Source organism: Sphaerodactylus townsendi, linkage group LG11 (assembly GCF_021028975.2).
Source record: "Sphaerodactylus townsendi isolate TG3544 linkage group LG11, MPM_Stown_v2.3, whole genome shotgun sequence".
Taxonomy (NCBI): domain Eukaryota; kingdom Metazoa; phylum Chordata; class Lepidosauria; order Squamata; family Sphaerodactylidae; genus Sphaerodactylus; species Sphaerodactylus townsendi.
Window position 1 is genome coordinate 8,589,314 of NC_059435.1, and position 11,218 is coordinate 8,600,531.

The 11,218-nt window shown below is 45.0% G+C and overlaps 2 protein-coding genes across 2 annotated transcripts in view; one reads left to right on the plus strand and one right to left on the minus strand.

Moving 5' to 3' along the window:
- Positions 1–11,218, minus strand: part of LOC125440553 — a 43,362-nt gene that overhangs the window by 27,504 nt on the left and 4,640 nt on the right. The window contains exons 2-7 of the mRNA XM_048510426.1: positions 9,122–9,468; positions 8,598–8,918; positions 6,678–6,775; positions 5,038–5,106; positions 3,570–3,600; positions 1,364–1,411 (exon numbers count right to left, since the gene is read on the minus strand). Coding sequence (XP_048366383.1) covers positions 1,364–1,411; positions 3,570–3,600; positions 5,038–5,106; positions 6,678–6,775; positions 8,598–8,918; positions 9,122–9,468 — 914 coding nt within the window. The remainder of the gene's footprint in view (positions 1–1,363; positions 1,412–3,569; positions 3,601–5,037; positions 5,107–6,677; positions 6,776–8,597; positions 8,919–9,121; positions 9,469–11,218) is intronic.
- MSANTD3 (Myb/SANT DNA binding domain containing 3) overlaps positions 8,899–11,218 on the plus strand; it is a 17,474-nt gene continuing 15,154 nt past the window's right edge. The window contains exon 1 of the mRNA XM_048510579.1: positions 8,899–9,344. The gene's annotated coding sequence lies outside the window, so the exon portion shown is untranslated. The remainder of the gene's footprint in view (positions 9,345–11,218) is intronic.

The following is an 11,218-nucleotide window of genomic DNA, read 5'->3' on the forward strand; positions in this document are numbered from 1 at the left end:
ACTCATCTAATTCTCCCCACACACAAAAACGCCTTTACATTCCCCTCAAGAAACAGGAAATGAAAATGCCTTCGCCACCTCTTCAGGCCGATCACAGCAGACAACTGAAAATGCCCTTGCCAGAGCTGAAGAAGGGCGAACTGGCCATAGCAACAAGGCAAGCATCAAAGGACTGCAGTAGGAGCATGGGAGTATATTGGAATACAGAGTCCATTAGGTATGAAGGTTCCAGGCCAAAAAAAGCTTTACAGGTAAAAACTAGCACTTTGAACTGGCCTTGGAAGCAAACTGGTAACAAGCGCTGATACTTCTACGTCCCGAATGTCTTGCCCAGGACAGAAGCCTGGTTGCTATCATTTGCGTCCAATGAAACTTCTGCACCTTCTTCAAGGGCAGCCCTCAACCTGGCCTCATGCGCCTTACCATCTTCAGGTTGCACACACCTTCCTCTTCTGGAGTACAGCCTGCAGCAGTGGGATCTCAGGCCTTGTCTGTTGCTGTGGCTCAGTTATGGTATCCGAGAACCCTGGTTCTTGCCCACTCTGAAAAGGGGGGTGAAAACTTACCTTTTGAGGGGAAGGGTTACTAGATTGCCGGAGAGTCTCCAACATGACTTCTGATGCTGCTGCGTTTTCATTACGAGGGATTCTGTTCTAAGGTAATACCTTCTGTAGGCTTTTCGTTACAAGCCACCATGAGTTACCAAACTGGCTAGCTTGGAACCGCAAGACGGGTAAATTTCCGAGCAACAGCCTGTAGACCAGGGGTCTGCAATCTGTGGCTGTCCAGATGTTCAGAGGCTACAAATCCCATCAGCCCCTGCCAGCATGGCCAATTGCCCATGATGTCAGGGGTTGATGGGATTTGTAGTCCATGAATATCTGGAGAGCCGCAGGTTGCAGACCCCTGCTATAGATCAACAGTGCAGATACAGGACAGGGGTCAAAGACAAACAGCATTTTGAAGAAGCATGCTGCCATTACAGCTGCTCCTTTACAGTGGTACCTCAAAAATCGACGCCTTCGATAATTATCGATTTCAGTAATCGACGATTGCCAACGTTAGTCACCTTGCACACCAGAACTGCCTCCCAGGATGCCAGCACGCGGACCACAAACATGTGCCACCTGCCACCCTTTTGTGTGGTATAAATCTACTGAGTTCAATGGAGGTCTTTCTGGCGGCGGGGAAACTTTTTTTGACTCCCCACGTCTCCAAAAAGCTCTCTGGAGGCAGCAGGGCAGCACCAGAGCAGCGCCACCTCTGGCCATTCCAAGGATCTGAATGGGGCTGTTAATGCAAGAGTTCATATTTCTATTGACTATTTAAATAACAGATGTTCTTAGTTAAGAAATACACTTACTGTCCACTGGAACACTTTCTGGTTCTGCTGAAGAATTCAAAGGCTTAACTGCAAAAGAAAGTCAATAGATATAAAAAACAGAGTTCTCTTTATGAGTGGCACATACCGGTTTTGAGAACACATATGGACTTATATGAATCTACATGGTTTAAATCAAACTATTTAAATCTAATCAAACTATTTAAATCAAACTATTTTCCCAGCACACACACACCCACACCCACTGGACAGCAGGCAAAGGCTGGCAGAATTTCAAAGGCATCCCATAAGAACAAGCAACAGCATTCTACTATGTGCAGATTAATCCATTCATAATTTACTCGATAGCCTACAGCTAATTACAACTCATGAGGCAAGTGCAGATGAATAAAAACACTATAGGTCAAACCATTTTATCCAAGTAGCTTGTACAGAGGCTGCCCGGGTAGCCAATTCTATGACTTTCACTGCATGCACTCAGAATAACTACCAGTCTTCTCACAGCCATTGTTATAAACATTCAAGCTATCACATGGAACATGTCTGCCAGTTTCAGTCTAAAAGCTGAAGGGTAAATGCGACAGACACACACACACACACACACACACCCCACACACACACACCTTCCAATATCACCAAGGCAGGGAAAGCAGTCACTGACCAGGCTTGTCAGATTTTTCCCGCCTTTTTCTCCTCAAGGACTGAACTGCTTTTAATATGGTAGCATTTGGTGATAAGAAGCCCATTTGCTCAGCCCTATTATACTCCCAGAAGGTGAAGGAAGGCAAGTTTTCAAACTTCCTTGGCAAACCCTTTCTCAAGGCACATCAAATAATAATAATGAGGCAGAGATAACTTAAACAGAATAAAATATTCATTTAACAAGACAGAAGATGGAAATTGGGGATGAATAACTTCGAGAGAGGAATGGATAAGGCAAATAAGGCAAAGGAAATATATATAGCTTGGCACAGAGATTTAGAGTTTTGTTCTTCAGAACAGCACTTAAGTTTGTTTAGTTTCAGTTCTTAGTTACAGTTCAGTTCAGCTTAATGTTGCATAGTTTCTAAGATGTTTCACAGATTGTACAGTTCCCTTTTTACTTCAAGATGTTTTGGCTAATGACTTGTTCACTTTAGCTCAGGGTTCTAACACTGGCTTGGTACATAGACTTAGTACCCTCACACTCGGCCCTCTCTATTAGAAAACTCTAAAATAAAATGTAAACTCTCTACTAAGGAAATTCACTGGAAGATATACCCCCTTGGTTTATAAGGTCTGTAGTTTGTCCTTTCAATTAACCCCTCTACCAGTTCTCTCCAGTCTCTGTATGATTGCTTTAACACAGTTCTCAGGCTGGTAACAGTAGCAATCCCACACTAATACTCCCTCTCAGAGTTCTGTTTTTTAAGACAGTTAAAGCAGACAGCTCTTAACAGGAGGAACGCTAAAGACCAAAAAGCCCCTCACATAGCTTGAAATAGGGAGATATCCTCCTCCCTCCTGGTTATATCACAACAATATGATTCCTGACAGACCTGCTCTTATTAAAACATGTTTCTCTGCAGTCTGTCATGGTAAACTACAAGTTATACTGAACCTCTGTGTAATATAACCCTTCTGACTGCAACCAATGTTGGGAGCAGGTGGGGGGTAGTTCTGCAACAGACACACTTACAAAAATCCAGCAAAGGAAAGTAGTGTGAGGTAGGGAGGGGGACAAACAACCCTCACCTACCTCTGCAAGTGTCGTGTGTCCCTCCCCCAATGCTGTTTTGGAGCAAATGGCTAAAGCACAGAATGTAATTTTTACCACTGATTATTATGTTTGGGAGTGTAGACCATAAAGCAATAATTTTTTCTCAGAGACTGTGGAACAGATTCATGTCAACAGCGTGGACCTCAGAAAATGGGAAAGAACTCACTCAGACAAGAGGGTTCAAGTTCACATAGCTACTCATAGACTTTGGAATTCACTCTCTGGTATCCAAAAGATTGCCAATGTCCTACCCTCAGCTGCCCCAGAGGGAAGGATTACAATATTAGTACAATATTAGTACAGTTATATCAACAGTCTGTCATTCCATTTACTGAAGTAACTGAGTGATAAATTATCACATTATAATTAAGTAATCAGTTATATGGTTATAATATCTCCCATTGTAGAACCACTTGCCAGGGTGATAAACACTCACGTTCGTACAAAGTTATATATTTCAACACTTACCGATGCCATGAGCTTTCAAAGCTTCTTCCGCCTTGATTGATTTTCAGATTGGTGGGAGAGAAGAACATAACATTTGTACATATTTGAATTTTCAAACCAAACAAGGGGGGAAATACATCAAAACTTAGACTCTAAATGCAGACATAGAAAAAGCAAGCTATCTTTTCTATCTCATGCATTAGTTTTTGCCACTACCACAATTCTGAAGAACTATTCATTCTGGGAAAGTAAAGCAGAAACTATACTGTTTTTCAAACTGTAGCAAAAAGAGCATTCGCTTAGATTTCTACACAATTCTCTGTGGTTTCAGATAGTAAAGCTTCAATGAATCATTAATCTTTCCAAGAACACATTCAGCTCTGCCAGAAACAGAGAGAAGGACCAATTCATCTTAAACTCCATGATCCACATAAAAAAGAAGGGGGGGACAAATAGCCTTTTCCCTGGTTTCCTGGTGGCTACAATTACCTATAGGCAACCCGTCGTGGAAGTTAAATACATATGGATAAATGGCCCACTAAATTTGTTAAATACATATAGATAAATGGCCCACTATAATTTGTATATGGTTTTAACTGGGATTGGGGTGAAATGGTTTTTAACTGTTATTTAAATGATGGACACTGCCCTGAGCCCTTCGGGGAAGGGCGGTATAGAAATTTAATAAAATAAATAAATAAATAAATAAATACTTTCACAGGGCCATTAACTTTGATAAATTATTATATATGATCTAATAGAAATACATGGACAGTCCAATTCACAGCCCTGGGTGTCTGCGGACTGCGCCAATGACACACCAGCATCTCCAGAGATCTGTCTGGCAGTGCAGGGAGTCAGAAAAACCAACCCCCCCTCGCCACCAGAAAGCCCTCCATAAGGTTTAATGGATTTACACCACCCATAGCTGGCTGAAAAGCCAGGGTGGGAGATGCCCCCACTATGCCAACAAGAGCTAGCAGTGGCGCAAGACCTCTGAAGTGACACCCCACACCACATCCAGGCATCCCAGAAAGCTGCAGTGTCCGCCGTTGGCCAGTTTGCCCCTCTGCCGGTGTAAGCACCCCAGGGAGGACAAATCCACCAGCGCCGGCCCACCTGACCTCCACAAGATGATTCCCTGTCCCCCCAGATTGGGCTGTAAATCATAGTTATGAGTTTCACTTGTGCTTTGTGAGGAACCAACATCATTTAGAAAATTAAGAGTATTTCCCAGTTCAGACACCCATTTTGATCCCCCAGAGAGCTGAGAAGAGGGGGAATATAAGACAAGCGTAAGATTCTGCTCTCCATCTTACCATGAATCGTGCAAAAATGGGGAGTGATCATTTGAACAATCCTTATTTAGAACCTAAACGATTGAATGCTGCACTTTAAAAATAGTTTTGATCAACTTTGCTGAATGCTACTACATAATAAAATCTTTTCCATAATGTAATATGATTTTACGGAGCAAATTGATTCTTACCGCCTTATGTCTGGCCCCAAGGAAATGAGCCTGCATGTGTAAGGCAGATGCACCATAGACTTTGCAAATCTAGAAGACATTTTAATAGATGTGAAATATAAAATATTTTTAAAGATACGACATATTTCAGAAGAATACACAGGAAACAGAAATCTCACAAATATAACAAACTACCTATGCTTACAGAGAGGTTAACAATAACGAGCACTGCTTAAACCTAGCTTAAAATATAGCGAACCTCAACTGCCTGAACTTAAAAATATTTTACCATCAAATACATAAACCAGGGATTCCGAAAATAGGGCGCATGGGCAATGTGGCACCTGCCGACACCTTTCCTAGGCAAGGTCAGATAGGACTTTTGCCCAGCAGAGGTTCCGATTGGCTGTGCAGATTTTTTAAAAATTGCTTTTGACAGCATCTGCCTCCACAGCACTAGGATCTTCACTGAATGATTGAAAATAATTGTGTAAGCAAGAAAATACTTTTAACAAATAAGTTCATATTTTAAAAGCATCCTGCTACTAAGCAGAACTCTTGCCTGAAACATTCAACAGTTAGAATTATGCCTAACCTCACTCCTGTGCATTTTGCAATTGGCTCTGCCACCTGCAGCTGCCATATTGTAACTGGGCCCACCAACCTGGGCCAGAATTCCAAAGGGGTCCACAGGAACAAACAGTCAAGGACCCCATTTGGAATTGACAAGCCAGAGAGAGCAGCCCTCAAACAGGGACTCCAGCACAATGACAAAACAGAACTCATCAAAACAGCACGTTGGTCAACTTGTTGGGCAGAGAAGATGAAAATTGGAAATTTAACGTAAGGAATTATTAACTGCCAATTTTGTTATGTCCTTATACAAAGTGGCCACATTCAGATGTCTGCATACAGCTCTCGCTGCAATATGTGAAAAAGGTTATGGTGAAAAAATATAGAGAAGTTAAAGTGCTTGAATCCTGAAGTTAGACTTCACGGGCATTGATTATGGTGTACAAATTTAAACTGCAGCCAAAATACCAGTCTTAAGGGGCTGCAATGAATTAGTTGTGGCATACATTTTAGCCAGCCAGAACCAACATGGGAGCAACAGTGCCATAGTGGTTAAGAGCAGGTGCACTCTAATCTGGAGAACCAGGTTTGATTCCCCACTTTGCCACTTGAGCTGTGGGGAACTAGATTAGCCTGTGTACTCCAACACACGCCAGCTGGGTGACCTTGGGCGAGTCGCAGCTCTTCGGAACTCTCTCAGCCCCACCCATCTCACAGGGTGTTTGTTGTGGGGTGGGGTGGTGGGAAGGGAAGGGAGATTGTAAGCCCCTTTGAGTCTCCTTACAGGAAAGGGAGGTATAAATCCAAGCTCTTCTTCTTCTACCTTCAGATGCAAGAAATGTTATATTCCCTTGGCAGAGATTTTATGAATGCACACAGGGAGACGAAAAGCAAAAGAGCAATCATAAAGACACTTCAATATTTTCTACAGTCATTCTTCTCGTCATAACATTTTGTATTGGGAAATTCTCCAGAATTCTTCAAGGGGGGGGGCGGGGGCATAGCAGTTAAATAGCAAGGAAAAAACTCATGTAAATATTAGTATAAATATCAATCTGAGATCTCTTAATATGAAGCATGATACTCACATTACAGAAGTAAGTGTTGGTGTTGTTGGGACTGTATTTGTAGTACAGATAATCGTCCATGGTGACGGATTCAAGAGGTGAGAAACCCACCAGTCTAACTATGAAAGATACAGCAACAAATTCGATCAAAGATATGGTTATCACTGGTTTAGCAGAAATAATCCTGTGATTAGTAACAAGATATAATTGTTCAGTGGCACATGTGGTCTGAAAAATGGTGACTATTGAGATTTCCACCAAATTGGGGCCTTCCCAAAAAGCCCATTAGAGTCTCTGGACATGAGTCACACAACCCACACTAAAATGAACTAGCACTCATAAGCTAACATCTCTTTTAGTTTGGACCATCACTTGCAAATGTCAACGGGACATGATTTTGGGGCTCTTGATATCTCCCTGCAAAGGGCCAAATCAAAAATATTTTCAAAAACCCGCAATTCACTTTAAAGGGCATAATGTACTTAGAGGAGAAGCAGAAAATCAAAGGTTTACTGTACAATTATATGAACATTCCTTGGCGACGTAACAGGTACCAATCCTCAGGCTGTTATAGTAATTCATCTCAGGGTACAATGGCCCGAGACACAGAAAACCAGGGGCTGTTCCAACATATGCATTGTATTTCAGTATATGGATTAAGCCATCATAGTGCCTATGAACTAACATAAAACAAACCATCTGGGTAACCAAAATCAGCACTTTCTTGTGTTGTACACATGAGCCAGAATATCACGGGGATCCTTGCCAGCAGAGTGACATCCCATAAGGATTTGACTACTCCTTGGCATCTTCCACGGATGCCCTGATCTAGATGCCTTTGCCTACTGCTGTTAGGTGAGCGGTGATAGGGACTGGGACCTTTCTGTGATCATCCCGTTAAATATCATTCCTCTCCCCACTCAAACGGTGATCTTTCAAGCACAAAACAAGATGTTTTTTATTCTTCCACATTTTAAATGTTGATATTTTTGTAGACATTAGCAGTGGCTTTTTTATTTGTTATTTTATTATTTTTGCTGTGTATTAACTTTTCTATGGTGTGAGCCAGCCTCCTTAAATAATTTAGGTGTAAAAGCAAAAGACGATTTTTGAAAAGGAATAATACGTTTTAATAATAAATGAATCTGGAATTTAAGATCTCCATAAGCTGCTTTGAGCTTGCCTTATCTCAGGTAAAACTGGCAGCCACTCAATATAACAACTATTTCAGCAACTGCTCCCAAATCATGGAAACCACTGCTGGAAAAAGCTTGATTGGCAGGGTTGCCAATCTCCAGGTGGTGACTGGAGATTGGTGAAACTATTGCAACTGATCTCCAGGTGACAGAGATCAGTTCACTTTGGAAAGTGTCTGGTATTACGCCCCGTTTAAGTCCCTCCTCTCCCCAAACTCCACCCTCCTCAAGCTCCGCCCCCAAGATCTTCAGGTATGTCCCACCTTGGAGCTGGAAGCCCCCCTGCTTGGTCCTCTCCAGTTTAACCTTCTGAGGGCAAGTTTAAAACCTACCTATTTGAGAAGACTTTTGGCACAGAGGACAAAAATACGGAACACACCATTTTTTAAACTATCTATATTATAGTTACTGTCTCACTTTGATTTTGACAGCTATTTATCCTTAAATTGTTACATTCATGTTTGATTGAGAGCCACCAACCCCTCCCCCCAGGATCGGTGGGCCTCTGGGTACTTAATTCTAACCTGAGCCACGATTTAAAAGAGCCCTGATTAATAACGAAAGATACATATGCATTTATTACTAATTAAAATAACCCTAAGTAGAAGGGCCATGAGGTGCATAAAATCACAACGGCGTAACACACATGAGTTCCTGTTCCACACTTTACGGTTTTAGGTTCGACCCCCACCCCCGGTTGGACCCCCCTAAAAAAAAACCCCAGGAATTTCCCAACCCAGAATACCTCTGAAGGCCCAGCTGGAGGGAAGGGGAACGGGAAGGATGCTGGGGAACGCGGGGCCCGAACCCTCGCCGGCCTCCTCCTCTCCCCTCACAAAGGCCACTCGGGGCCTCCGCCGCTTCCCCGCCGACGGCAGAGCCTCAGTGCGCACGCGCTGGAGGCGCCGCCCGTTTTTGCGCGACCGGCTGCAAAACCCGGACTGGATCGCGGAGGAGGAACGGGAATGGCTGGCGGCGGCGGCGCTCCGTGCGCTCTTCCTCCCCGAGGGGAGCCTGCCGAGGCCGGGTGCGCCGCCTCTCCTCCGCCCTCCCCTCGGCGCTCGCCCTGATTGCACGGAGTCGGGGAGCTCGCGGCTGCTTCGCACCAGCTCGGAATTGGGGGGCAGCAGAGGGGAGTGGTTAGCGCAAGGGGGGGGGGGGAAGGACCGGGCGGCGGTGGGCCTTTGTTACGGGCAGCGCTTTGCAACCCGCGCGCGCGGCGGTGGATGCTCGGCAAAGCCTTTTTTTTGGCAAAAGGGCCGGCTGTACCTTGCCCGGGCTCGCGCAGTCCCTTGGAGGAGCAACATGCGCGGCGCTGCTGGCTGCCACCTGCGCGCTTGCATCGGGGGATCCGCAGCGGCCGCGGCGCGTTCAATGGGCGGCGGGGCGTCCTTTGTCCGGCGGGAACCCGCGCTCCCTGGGATCTAGAGCGAGGGGAACCCGCAGCGCCCCGGAGGAGGGAGTCGAGAAGCCCCTGATGCGCCAAAGCCTGGTAAAAAAACAAAGCAAAGCGAGGGGGGGTCGGCTGAATCCGGGGACGGGGGGCGGGGGATGCAAAAAGGCCGCTCTCTACCCAGACCTTCTGGCTTGGTAACAGGTTGGAGGGGGAGCCTGATCTGGCCAGCAGTTGGGGGAAAGGGGACGGTAGATCCCAGCGGATCACTTGGTGGGGTATATACCCCCCCCCCCGGTAGTGGCATTTTTGGTGGGAGATGGATGCTATTGCAATGGAAGCCACTGGGGAAGGAGAGGCACGTTCCGCGCTGACATCAGAATTTATGAGCGCCTGTGATGCAGAGGTGGGCGCGCTGCCTGCTTTTAAGGGACTTGTGTATTAATTATTATAATGTTTAATATCACAGCTGCCAGTTCTTCCATTACAATTCGAGCCTCACCGGGAAGCCTAGGACGTTGGACGTTGTGATGTGTGGGTATAGTATCATATTATTAGTAGTATTTCTATTTATTAGGATTTATATGCTGCCCCTCCCCTATTGGGCTTCCAGCATTCTCAATACACAGTTAAAACCAGTATGACAATATACCATGCCATTTAAAATCGGGTTGAACTGTAGGTTGTACAAATGTATGCAAGGTTTCCGGACCCTGGTAAGGTGGCTTGGGTGAAATCTGAGCTCTCCAAACCCTACCCTCATTTTTAAACACTGTGATCTTCTCAATATCGAGTTGGACGGGATTAATCCTTTTTATAGGAGGCCTGGAGAATCTCTTCCACCCATCCGCTTACCACCTGGTCTCACAGATGTGGGTAGCAGATTGCAGAAGCCAACAGAATCAGTACTGGTTAATATTTGGATGGGAACCACCGAGCAAGTGGTTAGATTACTGAGGAGGAGGAGTTTGGATTTATATCCCCCCTTTCTCTCCTGTAGGAAACTCAAAGGGGCTTACAATCTCCTGCCCTTCCCTCCTCACAACAAACACCCTGTGAGGTGGGTGGGACTGAGACAGCTCCGAAAAGCTGTGACTAGCCCAAGGTCATCCAGCTGGCGTGTGTGGGAGTGTACAGGCTAATCTGAATTCCCCAGATAAGCCTCCACAACTCAAGCGCAGAGCTGGGTATCAAACGTGTTCAGTCTCTGGAACCAGCAGACAGGAGAAGCAGTGGAGAAGAAGAATGGGCCAGGAAGAGCAGAGTGAGCTCTGATGTTCATTTTGGAGGGCTTTTCTCAAAGCCACATCTTTTAAAACAGTGTATTTTATCAGGGGTTTGCAGGGGTTGTCTCTTTTTCTCCTTGTAAGGCTACTGAGAGCTGAAACTGCTGGGAGATGGGGCTTAACAGGAGTTAACAGAGGTTCCACTTTGTCCTGGGCTGCTCAGAGATGGGGCTCCTGAGGTGAGTCAGTCTTTAGTTCAGTCTCTGAAACCAGAGTCCAGAGTTCAGTCTCTGGAACCAGGATGATTGAAGGATTGGAGCACCTTCCTTATGAGGAGAGGCTGCAGTGTTTGGGACTCTTTAGTTTGGAGAGGAGACGTCTGAGGGGGGATATGATTGAAGTCTATAAAATTATGCATGGAGTAGAAAATGTTGACAGAGAGAAAATTTTCTCTCTTTCTCACAATACTAGAACCAGGGGGCATACATTGAAAATGCTGGGGGGAAGAATTAGGACTAATAAAAGGAAACACTTCTTCACGCAACGTGTGATTGGTGTTTGGAATATGCTGCCACAGGGGTGAGGGTGGATGATGGCTTTAAAAGGGGCTTGGACAGATTTATGGAGGAGAAGTTTGACCATGGCTACCAATCTTGATCCTCTTTGATCTGAGATTGCAAAATGCCCTTGCTAACAGTCCAGGTGCTTTCGGGGAGCAACAGCCTTGCAGAAGGCCATTGCTTTCAC